The 17,123-nt window shown below is 30.1% G+C and overlaps 4 protein-coding genes across 4 annotated transcripts; 3 read left to right on the top strand and 1 right to left on the bottom strand.

Annotated features, from left to right (window-relative positions):
• The first annotated feature begins 209 nt into the window (after positions 1 to 209).
• LOC117232677 (neurexin-4) lies at positions 210 to 9,825 on the top strand. The gene is made up of 10 exons (XM_033492207.1): positions 210 to 348; positions 824 to 916; positions 3,117 to 3,313; positions 4,852 to 4,993; positions 5,369 to 5,739; positions 5,820 to 6,158; positions 6,238 to 7,042; positions 7,142 to 7,447; positions 7,973 to 8,599; positions 8,972 to 9,825. Exons 1-10 carry the CDS (start codon positions 285 to 287, stop codon positions 9,823 to 9,825), a joined length of 3,798 nt encoding a protein of 1,265 aa, XP_033348098.1. The 5' UTR covers positions 210 to 284.
• On the top strand, positions 824 to 2,555 carry LOC117232679 (L-aminoadipate-semialdehyde dehydrogenase-phosphopantetheinyl transferase). The gene is made up of 2 exons (XM_033492210.1): positions 824 to 916; positions 1,496 to 2,555. Exon 2 carries the CDS (start codon positions 1,636 to 1,638, stop codon positions 2,461 to 2,463), a length of 828 nt encoding a protein of 275 aa, XP_033348101.1. The 5' UTR covers positions 824 to 916; positions 1,496 to 1,635; the 3' UTR covers positions 2,464 to 2,555.
• A 2,171-nt stretch (positions 9,826 to 11,996) lies between the features above and the next one.
• Positions 11,997 to 15,552, bottom strand: LOC117232678 (CTP synthase). Its single transcript, XM_033492208.1, is given in 12 exon segments — positions 11,997 to 12,186; positions 12,188 to 12,209; positions 12,283 to 12,495; positions 12,583 to 12,690; positions 12,775 to 13,073; positions 13,155 to 13,243; positions 13,384 to 13,671; positions 13,753 to 13,917; positions 14,174 to 14,305; positions 14,388 to 14,473; positions 14,550 to 14,720; positions 15,242 to 15,552. Coding segments are annotated over 12 exon segments (1,797 nt in total). The 5' UTR covers positions 15,408 to 15,552; the 3' UTR covers positions 11,997 to 12,128.
• Positions 15,553 to 16,063: 511 nt separating this feature from the next.
• Positions 16,064 to 17,017, top strand: LOC117232744 (40S ribosomal protein S15). Its single transcript, XM_033492353.1, has 3 exons — positions 16,064 to 16,216; positions 16,408 to 16,493; positions 16,632 to 17,017. Exons 1-3 carry the CDS (start codon positions 16,208 to 16,210, stop codon positions 16,978 to 16,980), a joined length of 444 nt encoding a protein of 147 aa, XP_033348244.1. The 5' UTR covers positions 16,064 to 16,207; the 3' UTR covers positions 16,981 to 17,017.
• Positions 17,018 to 17,123: the final 106 nt, after the last annotated feature.

Below are 17,123 nucleotides of genomic sequence, written 5' to 3'. Positions count from 1 at the left end.
ATTCTCTATATAATTATTAATATCTTATCTTAAATAATGTGATGGTAGTATGTAATATGCTATAAGATAATCCAATATTTTACAATATAATATAATATGATAAGTACTATATAGTATAGTAGCATGTATGTGTGACCATATATGTGTGTCGCAGTGTACGTATGAGTAAACACTAGTGAAATGACTCCAGTGAGAGCGTGAGAGAGAATCAGTAACAGTTTCAACAACGCGTCTCGCTTAGGAGTAGCTTCTCGTATGTTGCTCTCTGAAAGGGCAATGATACGATGAATACTATCAGGTGTTTTGTGTTCGTTTTCGCAATTGCAAGTAATTCATTCACCTCTGCGTGTAAGTACATATTATTATTAACTGTATGAAATTTTTCCTCCGTAAGAGAAATAATTTTCCTAAAGATGATTCAATGCAGCCAAGCCCATTTTACAACATGGCGTAGTAGAGAATTAATGTATGATAAACTTATTGAAAAACGAGCAAACTTTTGTTTCTAATTCAACCAATCCATGAACCAATATTCAACTTAAGATTTAATATTCTTTAGAACTTGAGAAATGTATTGCATTACGATCATACATTTATCGTTCCCTAATGTATGAATGTACATATATTGTTAGAGAAGCATGATATTTTATACTGATTACATAAAATAAAATTCTTTAATCCTATTATTAAAAATTGATAGGTATTTTGTATTATATAAAATGAACGTATTATATTGAATTTATAATTTTTAAAAAATTACTTTAATGATATTTGATATGTTGATGTATATTATATTATTAATTTAAATGTAATTTTTAATTAGATGATGAATGTAACGATCCACTTTTGGACAGAGCTCACTTAACAGCTACCACATCATTACCTAACAGAGGTCCAAAAAATGCCAGGCTTAATGGTAAAGCTTTTCTAATTTTTTTTGTGATATTATATATTGCATTTTCCCTTAGTTATATTGTTCAATAACATTTCTTATGTTATCTTCTTGTACAAGTTTAGAAACATTTGATAATTTGTAGTTTGTTGCTTGCTATCTATATATCATATTTTGAAAACGTATGTGATGATGTATACCTGTTACTAAGATTGCTTTTCTTTGTCTATATTTATTATTAAGTTTAATAGCAATACAGGTAGTGTATTATCCACATATTATGTATCTGTATATTTAAGGTTAGACATGAAATTTGATTTGTTTGAAAAGACTTAAAACTTAAAGAAATGCAATTCTCATCGACACCCACATACATTAGCCAATTAAAAGAACTCCAGACCTGAATTAGGTAAAATGAACTCACTGACTCATTGCAGAGTTATTCTGTGCATCTGATTTCTTCTTAAGCAACAAGCACTAGTCACACAAATGATCATTATTAATAATTAATTAATAATCCTTTAATGAATACTTTATCAATTAAAAATAAATATTGTTATTTATTATAAAAGTAATCCAATGTCTTCTGTCTATTTGCTCCAGGTGGATGCTAAAGAGTAGCCTGGTTTTTTAAAAGACAAGAGCCTTTAAAAAAAGCAGTGCTTTAATAAAACAGAAGCAAATAACAGTTTGCAGAACTTTAACCTGATTATAAATCAGAGTTAAAATTAATATTAGTAAACATGTTTCAAAGTATTCGGTGGGCATTCAATTGGAAGGAATGGAATCCCAGTGAAAAGGACTTTGCTTATGCTATTTCTTGCATACAGTTAGAAGAGAAACAAAGATTAGGCAGATTTGTGTTTCGTAAAGATATTAGGGCTTCTCTTGCAGGTAGATTAATGATGAGAAAATTTGTTAATGAGTATGAACATATTCCATACTCTGCTATAGTATTTGCAAGAGATGCATATAATAAACCTATTTTAAAAAATGTTTCCTCAAACTTGTCTTTTAATATATCTCATCACGGTAATTATACAGTTTTAGCAGGTGAAACAAGGAATGTAAACTTAGGAATAGACGTAATGAAATTCGAATATACTGGTGGTAAGCAATTGCCTGAATTTTTCCGTATAATGAATAGGAATTTTTCACCTTTAGAATGGGGAGAAATAAATATGTTTTCTAATGACATTGATAAAATTAGTATGTTCTGCAGGCATTGGGCATTAAAAGAAAGTTATGTGAAAGCTATAGGCAAAGGTATTACGATTGATCTTAGATCAATGTCTTTTAAAACTAATTCAGAACTCATGGAAAATTCTGTTACAACTGATACTGTTTTATATATAAATGATGTAAAACAAGATTGGTTGTTTGAGGAAACATTATTGAATTCCCAACACTGTGTTGCTATAGCTTTACAAAAAAGTGGAAAAGCACCAAACTCGCAAAAGAAAATATTTGAATATGTAAACAGTGATATACTTTTGGCAAATGCTATTCCATTATTTCCACAAGATCCTAAATATACAGAAGAATATTTCAAAAAAAAGGAACATCCATAACTTTAAATTTTATATATTGTTACATTAGTTTCTTGTGAGTAATGCTTTTATGTATGCGTAATAAAGATGTACAGATATAACAGTTGCATTTAGTTAGTGAATTTAATAAATATAGTTAGAAATATGTGTCCAAATTTTATTTTACCTCCTTATAAAATTCATAGTTTCGTATGTACACTTAACATTAACAATAATTTAAGATATTTGAAAGAATACAGTTTTTACAGAATATTGAAATTAATTATAAATTTCAGTTTAAAAACTACAAAAGATGCAATAAAAAATTTTAAATTCATTTATTTTATGTGCATACAATACACAAACCTGTTACTTTTACACATTTCCTCTCTTTTGCTTGGGAAAGGGAGTTTTCCATAAATAACACATAACATATATATTTCCAACTTATACATATGTATTTCTTTTAAATGATATTGCTTTCAACTATTTTAATAGACACCTTTGAAAGGTATAACTTAAGTATTACTTGTATTTTTCAGCTATGAATATATTTAGTTATGTTATAATTATCTTAAATTCATTACATGATAATTATAGTAGTAATTAATTCTCTGATAACCCTACTTTGTTAAATATGACTGCTTCCTTAAGTTCATTTTGAGTTGCATGCATGCGTATATGTTGTGGCGTAGGCGGAAGCGCATGGACGGCTAGCAGTTCAGACTTTGGTCAGTACCTTATAATCGACCTGGGTCAAATAATGAACATCACAGCTGTGGAGACCCAGGGACGAGCAGTACAAAATGAGTATGTTATGGAATATGTTATCAGTTATGGTACAAATGGCCTGGACTACGTTGATTACAAAGAAGAAGATGGTAATGTTAAGGTAAACTGAACCTATACAATTTTTGACTCAGTGTCTGTGCTAATATAGCCATAATCCATGAGCAGATTTGTTAAAAAGGTATATTGCATTTGGTAACTAATATTAACTAATGACTAACAAAACTCATAGCACTGCGATAATGCAAAAGACTGGGTTTTTGAAATTCAGTATGATATTAGTTAAGTATCTTTAGCATGAATGAAGTAACGAATGAATTTCCATAACATTGCATCATAAAAACTTCTATGTAGGTAGATACTGTTTGCATGTTTAACACAACACTGTTAGTATGCTTCTTCATTTGTACAAATGAATACACAACAGCTATATCTTTTTCATGCATTTCATACCGAATTTCTGAATGATGTAAATATTATTATGAAAAATAGAATTTTATGTATTATAATATAAAATATTTATTAAAATAATTATTTATTAAAATATAAACACAAATGATAATCATTATGTTACCATTTTCCAATAACTCATAACACTTTCTTTCTCTTACTTAACTGCTTTGCTTCTACTCTTTTCCTTTTACACATGGACATGGGGCTGGGCTTTGCAGGAGGTTCTACGTGGTCACCAGAGCTTAGCAGTTATGATCAACATCTTACTGTGGAACTGGGGGACAGATATGAGATACGCAGCATAGCTACACGAGGTCGTGCACATACTAATGAATATGTGACAGAGTATATTGTCCAGTACTCTGATGATGGGCAAGCCTGGGCCAGTTATGAAAGCCAGGATGGTGTAGATGAGGTATTAATAGAGATATTGACTATAAAGAAACGTAGAACTTTTCTGTACAGAATCATTTTTATCTTTTGCTCCAAGATATGATATACTTGCTACAATATTGTACATATGTAATATAACATTTACATGTTATACATACCAACATATTTTTCAGTAAAAGAATTATTTCATTATTTCTAAAATTATATATTTTCAGTGAGAAATACATAGCAGAAGTGCTCTCTTTTTATTGGTGGAGGCACAATGGGAACTATGATTCTGCTTTTATATGTTAATAATTTCTTAAATCTCACATGTTCTAAAAAATTAAAAAATATGATTTCTTTAATTTCTACTAAATGCTCAAGCACATAGCTTGAAGATCTTTTTTTCTATTTGTGAGGACTTTTTCTTAACTATTAAACACTATACATATATATAATTATTTTAATAATTTACATTTTTTACACGGTACTTTCAACAGAATGTTTAACATTTGCTTTCATGCTTCTGCACTTATAAATAACAATGCTATACTAACATAACTTTAGATAAAAGCATGCCAAATGTCTACCAATCTATGTTTAATTTATTTATGCATTACAATTTAGGCATAAATGTTGTACTTAAATCAAACATAACCAACTAACAGATTATGTAAATGTTAACAAAAATTCCAAAGTTTTTATATAACATTATAAAAGAAACACTTTGTTTTTGAAATGATTATAGTAAATTTAACAAAGATTGCATTTCATTATTAAACAAGGATATACGTCTTTTTTCTTTCCTTATAGATGTTTAAAGGCAACATAGATGGTGATACTATAAAACTTAATAAATTTGAAGTACCAATTATTGCACAATGGATAAGAATAAATCCAACCCGATGGCGGGATAGAATATCGTTAAGAATAGAATTGTATGGATGTGGTTATGGTAAGCAATGACATACTTTTAAGAGGAAGTTGTGAATTTTATCGAGAAAATTAGCGACATTCCATGACTTTTTTCAAGAAAAACATGAAATCATACAAAACCATAACTTCACTACGATATGGAAAATCTACATAAATCAGAAATTGACACATTTTTATAGTTAATAAAGTAATATTTTAAAGAATTATCTCTTTTTCTAAGATAATAATTACTTTTTCATACCAAAAAATTAAAATAATAGTGTGGTTCCTATTTTTGCAGTGAATAATTCTCTCAAAAAAAATGTTTTAAGGATGACTAAATTTTAGTCTTCCAAATCAAGAAATTCTCTTAATATGCCAAAGTCTCTACTTAACTAATTTTTTCTTTTTGTAGTGTCTGACATTCTTTCCTTCAATGGTTCATCTCTTTTACGGTATGATTTATTGAGGGAACCAATAGAAACTGACAGACATTTCATACGCTTCCGGTTCAAAACGAACAATGCAGATGGTATTTTAATGTACTCTCGCGGGACACAAGGGGATTACATAGCTTTACAATTAAAAGACAACAGAATGATATTAAATATAGATTTGGGGTCTGATATCATGACTAGTTTGTCTGTTGGTAGCCTTTTGGATGACAATATGTGGCACGATGTTCTAATATCGCGTAATAGGAAGAATATCTCATTCTCTGTAGATAGGGTATTAATTAGGGGAAGGATAAAAGGAGAGTTTCATAGACTGGATTTAAATAGAGCAGTAAGTAGCTAAATAATGTATAATATCTTTTATTGCATTTTCAAATCTATAATATTAATTAATTCAAATACCTTCACCAGTTATATATAGGTGGTGTACCTAACAAACAAGATGGATTGGTAGTCAATCAAAATTTTACAGGGTGTATAGAAAACTTTTATCTAAATGCGACTAGCATTATTCACGATTTAAAGGAAACAGGAATTACCGGGGAGAATCTAAGATATTACAAAGTGAATACGCTTTATAGCTGTCCAGAACCACCTATAATCCCTGTAACATTTTTAACTCATGGCTCATATGCCAGACTTAAAGGATACGAGGGAGTATCTTCTTTGAATGCTTCCCTCACTTTTAGGACATACGAAGATAGAGGAATTATTTTATATCATCAATTTACTTCACCTGGTTTCGTAAAGGTTTGTAAATTTATTTTCAGAAGATGAAGATTTTCTGTATCAAATACATATTAATAATGTTTTATATTGTATATATTAGCTATTTTTGGAAGATGGTAGATTGAAAGTTGATATTCAAACGAAAGGAAGTCCTCTAGTAACTTTAGACAATTTCGATGAAAAGTTCAATGACGGAAAATGGCACCAAGTTATATTAACAATTTCAAAGAATAACCTTATCCTAAATGTCGATGGAACACCTATGAGGACGAGACGTATATTAGATATGATCACAGGACCTGTTTACATGATTGGTGGTATGACAGGGATAGAGAGCAACCGCGGTTTCGTTGGTTGTATGAGAATGATTAGTATCGATGGCAACTATAAGCTACCAACCGACTGGAAGGAAGAAGAATACTGTTGCAAGAACGAAATTGTCTTCGATGCATGTCAAATGATGGATCGTTGCAATCCAAATCCGTGCAAACATTCTGGTGTATGTCGTCAAAATTCTGATGAATTCTTCTGTGATTGTGCCAATACAGGATATACAGGAGCTGTCTGTCACACTTCCTTGAATCCTCTATCATGCGAAGCATATAAAAACATAAACTCAGTCAGTCAACGAGCAGATATTAAAATAGACGTTGATGGAAGCGGTCCTTTGAAACCATTCCCGGTAGTTTGTGAATTCTATACAGACGGACGCGTGAGGACTATCTTGCGACATAACAATGAACGCATTACACCTGTGGATGGATTCCAAGAGCCGGGTAGTTTTGAACAAGATATCATTTACGACGCGGACATGGATCAAATCGAAGCTCTTCTTAATCGATCCACGAATTGTAGACAAAGGATCAGTTATGAATGTAGACTTTCTAAACTGTTCAATTCTCCAGGTAATTATTTATTAATCTATTAACAGAGATTTAAATGTACGATTTTCGTCGAAGATTATATATTTTGTATTTGAATAACGTAATATAATGTAATTTTAGTACCGCAAGGAGATTATTTCAGACCAAACTCGTGGTGGGTCAGTAGAAATAATCAGAAAATGGACTACTGGGGAGGAGCATTACCAGGTTCACGTAAATGCGAATGCGGTATACTTGGAAATTGCGCGGATCCTACAAAATGGTGCAATTGTGATGCTGACTTGGATACTATCTTAGAAGACAGCGGAGACATCACTGAAAAGGAATATCTTCCAGTTAAACAATTACGATTTGGTGATACTGGTACACCGGTGGACGATAAAATGGGTCATTACACGCTTGGGCCACTTATTTGTGAGGGAGATGGTAAGTTTAAAACATTTTCCACGCATTATGCATGTAAACCAGGATATTTAATTTATTTTAAATTGTTTGTAAGGTTCTAATTTACCTTGGTTGATTACCAAGGTAAGGTCAGGTAAGATTCATACCATTTAAAGTAATTATTTAAAAGATACATTTGCAAACATTTAAATGTGTATCGTATCTTTGTAAGTACATTAGATACTGTAAAATAATAGTAATTAGCATTTTAATTATTATTGATTCCCATCCACTTGTATTAATGTTCAAACTTTTGTAGTCACCTCTATTTATTTGTACTTGAATAACAAAAGTATTGATAATTATTCAGTATAGAGGAATCAGCCTCAATAATATTTACTTTAATATATAACATAGAAGTGGTCATCCCTCTGGGTAATATTTTATTCTACAACAAATTTCAAGATCAATGTTATTGGAGCTGACCCCTCTCCCTCCTTAATCCTGTATAATATATCCTATCCTTAATCCTATATAAAATAAATAAAACATTTCGTTTTATTGTAGATCTGTTCAAGAACGTAGTAACATTCCGCATCGTTGATGCTACCATCAACCTACCAACCTTTGATATCGGTCACAGCGGTGATATTTATTTCGAGTTTAAAACGACCATCGAAAACGCTGTTATAATTCATAGCAAGGGACCCACAGATTATATAAAGATTTCTATAAATAGTGGAAATCAGATTCAGTTCCAGTATTTAGCAGGTAGTGGCCCACTTACGGTCAGTGTACAAACCTCGTACAAATTAGCTGATAATCGATGGCATTCCGTGTCGGTTGAAAGAAATCGTAAGGAAGCTAGAATCGTAATTGATGGAGCGTTAAAGAATGAAGTAAGGGAACCTCCGGGGCCAGTACGAGCGCTTCATCTCACATCGGATCTCGTGATTGGCGCCACGACAGATTATAGAGATGGTTACGTTGGGTGTATCAGAGCTCTCCTTTTGAATGGTCAGTTGCAAGATCTGAGAAGTTATGCTCGTCAAAATTTATATGGAATTTCTGAAGGTTGTATGGGTAAATGCGAAAGTAATCCGTGCCTTAACAATGGCACGTGCCATGAAAGATATGATGGATATTCTTGTGACTGTCGATGGACTGCATTTAAAGGTCCAATTTGCGCAGATGGTATGTTTCTCTCCTTGATAAAAATTAACATAAATATTAGGTTGTCCGAAAAGTGTCTTTCTTTTACAGACAAGTCTTTTACAACAATGCATTTTTATACAAATATGAAACCTAATCTGTTGAACGTTGTAATCTTTATCTTGATAGAACAAAATGGATCATACGTAATTCGATAAAGTAATATAAAACGGAAAATTTTATGCATCCTTTATTTCCTTATAAAACGAAACAAACTTTTCGGACGACCTAATAAATTTTAGGAAATGATAATTCTTTATATCTCGTCCTGTATGATTCTAAAATTATTAAAAATTGGGTATTGAATATTGTGTATTACATTGAGTTTTAACGTTAAAATTTGTTTTATTATAGAAATTGGAGTAAATATGCGTCCAAGTTCAATGATAAAGTACGACTTCATGGGTAGCTGGCGTTCCACTATCTCCGAAAAAATCAGAGTTGGTTTTACAACAACGAATCCTAAAGGATTTTTACTCGGCCTGTTTTCGAACATCTCTGGAGAATATATGACAATTATGGTCTCAAATAGCGGGCATTTGCGTGTCGTTTTCGATTTCGGTTTTGAACGACAAGAAGTTATTTTCCCTAATAAGCATTTTGGTCTAGGACAGTATCATGATGTTAGGGTAGGCAGGAAGGATTCAGGAGCGACACTCATTTTGCAAGTCGATAATTACGAGCCGAAAGAATTCCCCTTTAACATTAAAACCTCAGCCGATGCACAATTTAATAATATACAGTATATGTATATTGGAAGAAACGAATCCATGACAGAAGGTTTTGCTGGTTGCATATCTAGAGTAGAATTTGACGATATTTACCCTTTGAAGTTACTATTCCAGGAAGATGGACCTGGAAACGTTCGTTCTTTAGGTACTCCTCTCACGGAAGATTTTTGTGGCGTGGAACCAATTACGCATCCGCCTGATATCGTAGAAACTCGTCCACCACCGCAAGTAGATGAAGAAAAAGTTCGAGCTGCTTACAACGAAACCGACACCGCGATTTTAGGAAGCGTGTTGACAGTCATTATTATAGGATTAGTTATAATGACAGTACTTATAGGAAGATACATGTCAAGACACAAAGGCGAATATTTGACCCAGGAGGACAAGGGTGCTGAAATAGCACTGGATCCAGACTCAGCGGTAGTTCATTCTGCCACTGGTCATCAAGTTCAAAAAAAGAAAGAATGGTTTATTTAAGTATGAAGTTAGATATTTCGCTATGTCGATGCTAGAATATATAGATGAAATTATGCTTATAAGTGCACTTTGAAGTGTCATAACAAAAGATTTTATAGGGAGGATAAAAAGAAACATAATTCTACTGTTTCGATTTAATGACAACTGTATTAAACTGGAGACTGGTAAACTTAACTAATTAGCACGAACAAATTTATCGAATCCCTTATAATAATGAAAATATTAAAAAATAACTGGACATTAAACATTTTTATTTTATTGATTTTCGTCATAGTAGAATTATCACAGAAGATAATATAAAAGAAATAATATACAATTATGAGTTCAAATATTACGTTAAAAAGATGTAAGCATGTAGAAATATCTTATTTGTATTAAGTGTACCTTTGATATTTTTTCTGAATACTTATTAATGTCAGTCATCATATAGCTAGGAATAAGAGGTAGTAAAAAATCTTTCGAATTGCAGACTGTTATTACTTTACATTATGAGGTGCATAAATATTTATTATGTACATTGACATTTAGATTGACCATCGCGACAGAATACTATGTTAGGTTAAATACTTGTTTAACATTTTATTATTTTAAAAATGAGAACAGTTACTTGTTTCTTTTTTACTCTGTTATATCAGAGTTTTTACCTGTTAGCGTTAATCGTAAGAACATCAACAAATCAACTGATTTTGAAACTCATTAAAAAATTTATTAGCTATGCTATTTTTCTATCAATGACAACAAAGTTATTTGTACATATATAAAATATTTCTAAATCTTCAGAAATATTTCATTACATGTAAAATACTTTTTTCTCTCTTTATTTTCGCGAAACGCGTGTCCTTAGTATTATTTGTAATGCTTACCGTCCAAAGTGCATTTTACTTTTTCTTTATATTTATTTTGTTTACATTTGTTTATTATGTATTTACAGATATTTTATTTCTTTCGTGAAGTGTAACAATCCGAATTCTATACTATAACTTAACATTAATCTTATCAAAACTAATATTCGTATACTATACGTGTAACAGTGAGAGTGTGCTGTATATATATCATTTTTATACAAAGGAAATGTTTTACTGTAATAATATGCCAGTGTATATTTTATATACTGTATTCAGCAGAACGCATGTGCTGCTAAATAAAGACAAAAAGTCGTGATTATGATTTTGTAACAATAAGTCCTTGATAAAAACTAGTTAGCTGAAGCACGTAATTTGTAACAACAAAGTTTTTGTAGAGTTGCCATAAACTTAATTTTACACTTTCACATATAAACTACGAAAAAGTTAAGTGCGATAAAAGTATCCGACGTTCCTGAAGAACGTAAAATTTTATTTTCTCATAAAATGTAAGATGCTTTAATTTTGTTAGTGAAACTCTTAAAATATAACAATTAACGAAAATACATTGTACATAGTAATAGAATTACATTTTTTAACTGGAATTATAGAAACTATATATGTAAGTGAGAAGAAAGCGAACGAAATATGCGATGGTTATAGAAAACTAATAGTTTAACTATCAGTTTAAAATAATATAATTACAGAAACGAAAAACAATAAAAACACTTCAACGAACGAATCTCATTCATTAATATTTACCACAGAAATAACATGTTTACGATTTTTCAAATTTGTAATTCAAACAAAATTTTGATGCTAGAAATAGACTTCTTTATGTTAAATCAATATTTAATAACAATAATAGTATTATTATAAATTTCATATTATTTATTATAGAAAATTCTTGTTCATAGTAGAAGTCTAATCTATTAGAAATTTGCAAATATTTAAGCTTTTCATTTATTTAGTATAAATTATTATCTATGAATTCTTTTGATTACATAGTATATATTGTACACGTATCCGAACCTCCGTCAACCGATCCTTTCCTGGTAATCGTGTCAATACATAGATAAAATATAAAAATACTTTATATCATAAAATATATAAAACTTACTAATAGAAAAAACAAATTCTTCGGATCTAAACACGAATCTACTTTTTTTTCAAGACATATGTATATTAAAAATTAACCGAAGAATATATTTCAAGTCATACATATCGTCATATCATTTTAAATAAATAATTAATTAGATATGATTTGAGTTATTCATGTTACGAACATAGATCTAAGCACGATTGAGGGAGGAGTAAAGTACAATTATATAGTATAAGTATATAATATATTATTACGCATATATTTGAATATGTATCCAAAGCTTTGTTCTAAAATAAAAAAATTTTTTAATATCAACATACATACATATATGAACATAATAGTACTTCATTATTAATTACTCAAATTAATATAATTATACCACTTATACTAGCCTCGCTCATTATTTGTTGTTTCATCGTCATCAACTAAATTTTCGGTATCTATTAAAAACGATAAATTTTAAATAAGATTATAATAACAGAAATTACAGCACAAAAGTTCATTGCTTATTACCTGAATCATTATCACTGACCACTTGAGGTGAAAGTTTACAACCTTTGGCTAAGTAATGTTTTAATTTACCAACACTGGCCAAAATTAATCCTAAGAATGGGGGTGAAGGTTTTAACGGTCTAGACAAATATTCTGGGTGGAATTGCGTTGCAACATAGTAACTATGTCCTTCCAATTCTGCTATTTCCATACGTAAATTTTCCTCATCATGACCTAACATAAAAGAAAGGCAATATATATTAGTTTAATGAATATTAAAATTTGTTAAAGTTACAAATTAGAAAGTGAATGTTAATTTACCTACGAATTTCAATCCAGCTGCTTCTAAATCATCAATATACTTGGGATTAATTTCATATCGATGCCTATGTCTTTCTTCTATAAAATTCTTATTGCCATACAGCTGCTCTATATATGAAATAATTCAAAACACTTATGAAAATGAAAATACATTATATTATATAACAAATTTTTAAGCAAGAAATTGCTAACTTATGAGAGAATTATTTTCTGTAAATCGAGTGCATCTTTTTCCAAGCCTCATGGTTCCACCCATTTGTTCTGGATTATATTCAGGCATGTCTATAACGAGGGGATGATCAGTTTCTGGATCAATTTCTATACTATTTGCATCCTCTATGCCTAAAACATTTCTTGCGAACTCAACTACCGCCACTTGTAAGCCCAAACAAATACCAAGAAAAGGTTTGCCATTTGTTCTACACCATCCACATGCTTCCATCTTTCCCAGCATACCCCTTTTACCAAATCCACCTGGTACTATAACACCACTAAATATAACCCAATTAAGATAAACAAATTTGAAAGAAACAAAATGTTATGAAATAATGATAGAAAGAAAAATAACTTACTTGCTTCTACAAAGTTGATGCCAGGCTTCATGGTATAGTACAGGATCTATTGCTTTTGTATTGTGTTCTAAATTATCAGCCTCTATATACTAAAATTATAGTTATACAGATATGACAGTAATCATTATATATAACAATATATTTGATAAGTCAAATTAATATTTAATTTCAATCAGAATAAATGAAAAATAAATAAAATTTAATATTTAATAAAAAGCGGATACTTTACTGTTAACTTGAGTTTGTAGCCAACTTGAATACAAGCATGTTGCAATGCTTTTGTGACTGATGCATAGGAGTCTTCTAATTTTGTATATTTTCCAACTAACGCGATGTTTACTTCTTTTCGTAAATGATCAGTGCGATCCGCCAAATCTCTCCATTTTCGCATAAAATATCGGGGACGTGGCGTTCCGATATTTAATTGTAACCTGTCATTTAGGAATTCAATAACACCTTGAGATTCCATCAACAAAGGAACACGATATATAGATGACAAATCATGGATTGTTATCACCTAATCATAATACATCAAAATTTCTATTAGTCTTTTAGCCAATTTTCTTAAAGTTTTATTGAAATGATTAAGGAATATCACCTGTTCAGGAGCAACATGACAAAAATTCGAAATTTTTTCTTTCACACAATCGCCTATTGGTAGTTCAGATCTACAAACTATGAGATCAGGAGACAAACCCAAACCACGTAATTCTCTCACACTGGATTGAGTCGGTTTTGTTTTTGGTTCTCCTGTAGATTTTGGCTAAAAAAAAAACAAGAAATATTCAAGAAACTTATAAAAAAGAAAAAGTAATATTTGTATCCTTTATATATACATTTTTGCTTTCTAAACAGGCATAAACGTTATTTATATGTGGTTGTAAATTTTACAAATAATAGTTACATAATTCTAAGGATTAAGAATAAACTACCAAACATATGCTTGGTACTTGTCATGAGTTCAAAGTCAAGGTCTAGAACGAAAAAAGAGAATTACTTAAATAAAAAGAGTTTCATACTTGTGGCACTAATGATACATGTGCACAACAGAAGTTTTCTTTTTTTACTCTAAATTGAAATTGCCTGAAAGCTTCTACAAAAGGCATTCCTTCAATATCTCCTATGGTTCCACCTAATTCAATAATGCAAACCTGAAATGAATAAAATATAGATTAATTTTGTATCTTTTTCTTTTTACTTGTTTGTAAATGTTATTGTACAACATGAAATTACATCTGGTTTATCACCATCCTTTGTTACAGATTGTTTTGCAACTCTTTCAACCCATTCTTGAATGGCATCTGTTATGTGTGGTATTACTACAGAATAATAATAAACACTTATTATCAATATGAATTATACATTAACTTTATGTGTTTACAAAAAATGTCTTGCCTTGAACTGTTTTTCCCAAGTAATCGCCCCGCCTCTCCTTTGATATTACATGTTGATAAATTTTACCTGTTGTGATATTATTATCTCTGTGTAAAGTAATATCTAGGAAACGTTCATAGTTTCCTAAATCAAGATCTACCTCTCCACCATCATCCAACACATATACTTCTCCTGAAATGTAAATAATTTTCATGTAATCAAACTAACAAACAAATTAAAAATATATTTTTAAAAAAATTAGAGAATATATCAAACTTGAAAACAAATTTCATAATAGTTTAATTGTACACTGAGGAGAAAATGATTAATTAACGTCATATTTATTTAAGTACATTTTAATTCAATAAAATCTTTACATATACAAATAACAAAATTAATAAAACTTTTCTATTAAAATAGACATAGTCACAAGTTTATACAATAACAATTTAAGCTTTTACAATTTTTGCAATCGCTATAACTTAATAATCTGAAGCAGCATTCGTACATAATAAGATAAATTTCATTTTGTGTTAGAATTAAAAATGCTGTTAGAAATATAGCACGTGATTATAAAATTGGCGGTAGCAACATGTAAAATGGCTTCTCACACCACATGGCTGTATAAAACTTTAGATTTTTGCAGAAGTGTTTTCGAACATGTCATTCTAATCAGATAAAATGTTTAAAAAAATAAATGTTTAATAACGTACCGTGTTCGTATGGAGAAAAGGTGCCGGCATCGATATTTATGTAAGGATCTATCTTGATAGATGTCACATGAATATTGCAATGTTTAAGTATAGTACCAAATGAACTTGCAATAACACCTTTGCCGACTCCGCTGATCACACCACCGGTTACTAGAATATATTTCATATTTTACAAGCGATCTATTCTACGGAAAATGTTTGCATCAACTTCTCCATACGCGTCTGTTATTCAAAGTTGTTCGATTTCATTGAGTAATATCTGGATCCAATGGGGACGCGCAGCCTACTCTTACTGTTTGTCCGCGATAAGAAGACTAGGTAAAGGAATGTTAATCTGATTGGTTATTTCTGATAGACCTAATAAAATTGTAAAGATAAATACATATATTGGCCAAAATTTTTTTATATATATAAAGAGCCGTCCCACATGTTGTACTATTAGTACTATTCACGATCAAGATTTATGTGCCAATTATATTATTTGAAAAGATAGGAGAGTTATGGCGGGATTTTTAAACGTACGATATAAAATATTCTGAAATTATTATATAGAAACTGAAGCAATGTACTTTTCTAATGTTTATAATTTCCTAGCTTTATAAATCCTTGTACATCGTTTAATCCTTTATAGTAGTTTTAGTAATAAGAAAACTTTAAAGTAATTGAACTGTATAAGTTGTTTCACCTTTTCTAATAATTGAAATTGAAACTTTAATTAAAAAAAAACATTAATTAAAGTACTAAAAAATTAATTTAAAAATTTGGTAACTCGTGTCAAAATATTATTAAGCTAATATATAATAAAACGATTGACGTCGTTTTTTAAAAAAAAAGTAATTTCTTTATCCTACAAGAAAAAGTATATTCATAGGACCATCTAGTAATATTTACTTAATGGAGGAATCGATTTCCGCGTAAAAGGCACAGCGCCATTTCTTGTTGTCTTTTCTCCCTGCAACTAAAAACATGGCTGAGGTATGTGTCACAAATGTGTCGAAAATATCCAATAAAATCTTATTCATCTATTACAGAAAAATATAAGTAAATGCTCTAGAATAAGATATTGATTTCTCTTTTAATAGAAAGAAATAATATTGATGTACAAGAATGAATATTTTTTATTTGTAACATAACCTCTTACCAATTATGTGTTGTATGATTTTCAGGCAGAAGAAACCCAAAAGAAAAAGAGGACTTTCCGGAAGTTCACTTTTCGAGGAGTTGATCTCGATCAACTCCTTGATATGCCAAAGTGAGTATCTTTTTATGTCTTAGAAAAGCCAAACCATTTTTAGGTTATAGTGATCAATTAAAGGAATGATGTACATTCGGATAAATTTTCATACAAGTTTTGTGTTATACAATATATATATATATATATTTGTTTCAGTGAGCAACTTATGGTTTTGATGCATGCTCGTGCTCGTAGGCGGTTCTCTCATGGTTTAAAGAGGAAGTCTATGGCTTTGGTAAAGAAGCTGCGTAAAGCAAAGAAAGAAACACCACCAAATGAAAAGCCAGAAATTGTTAAGACTCACTTACGTAACATGATTATAGTACCAGAAATGGTGGGTTCGATTGTTGGTGTTTACAATGGCAAAACATTTAATCAGGTTGAAATTAAGCCAGAAATGATAGGTCACTACTTGGGAGAATTCTCTGTTACTTACAAACCTGTAAAGCATGGTAGACCAGGTATTGGTGCTACCCATTCTTCAAGATTTATTCCACTAAAATAATTTATATTTTTCATGTGAATAAAATGTACAAAAATTAGTACAATTATTTTTTTTAAATACCTTATAAATACCCAAATAATGTAGTATAAGTTACTGAATTTAAAATTATTGAATATAAAATGTACCGTAAATATATATTTAAT

Source organism: Bombus vosnesenskii, unplaced genomic scaffold, assembly GCF_011952255.1.
Source record: "Bombus vosnesenskii isolate JDL3184/JDL3185 unplaced genomic scaffold, Bvos_JDL3184-5_v1.1 scf7180000013293, whole genome shotgun sequence".
NCBI classification, from domain to species: domain Eukaryota; kingdom Metazoa; phylum Arthropoda; class Insecta; order Hymenoptera; family Apidae; genus Bombus; species Bombus vosnesenskii.
The sequence above is the reverse complement of the archived record's forward strand: the minus strand, read 5'-3'. Positions and strand labels throughout refer to the sequence as shown.

Coding starts and splice junctions, on each gene's coding strand:
- LOC117232677 (XM_033492207.1), top strand. CDS start 285: ATGAATACTATCAGGTGTTTTGTGTTCGTTTTCGCAATTGCAAGTAAT. Junction 7,043..7,141: donor TAAACTGTTCAATTCTCCAG/GTAATTATTTAT, acceptor ATGTAATTTTAG/TACCGCAAGGAGATTATTTC. Junction 8,600..8,971: donor AGGTCCAATTTGCGCAGATG/GTATGTTTCTCT, acceptor GTTTTATTATAG/AAATTGGAGTAAATATGCGT.
- LOC117232679 (XM_033492210.1), top strand. CDS start 1,636: ATGTTTCAAAGTATTCGGTGGGCATTCAATTGGAAGGAATGGAATCCC.
- LOC117232744 (XM_033492353.1), top strand. Junction 16,494..16,631: donor CAACTCCTTGATATGCCAAA/GTGAGTATCTTT, acceptor TATTTGTTTCAG/TGAGCAACTTATGGTTTTGA.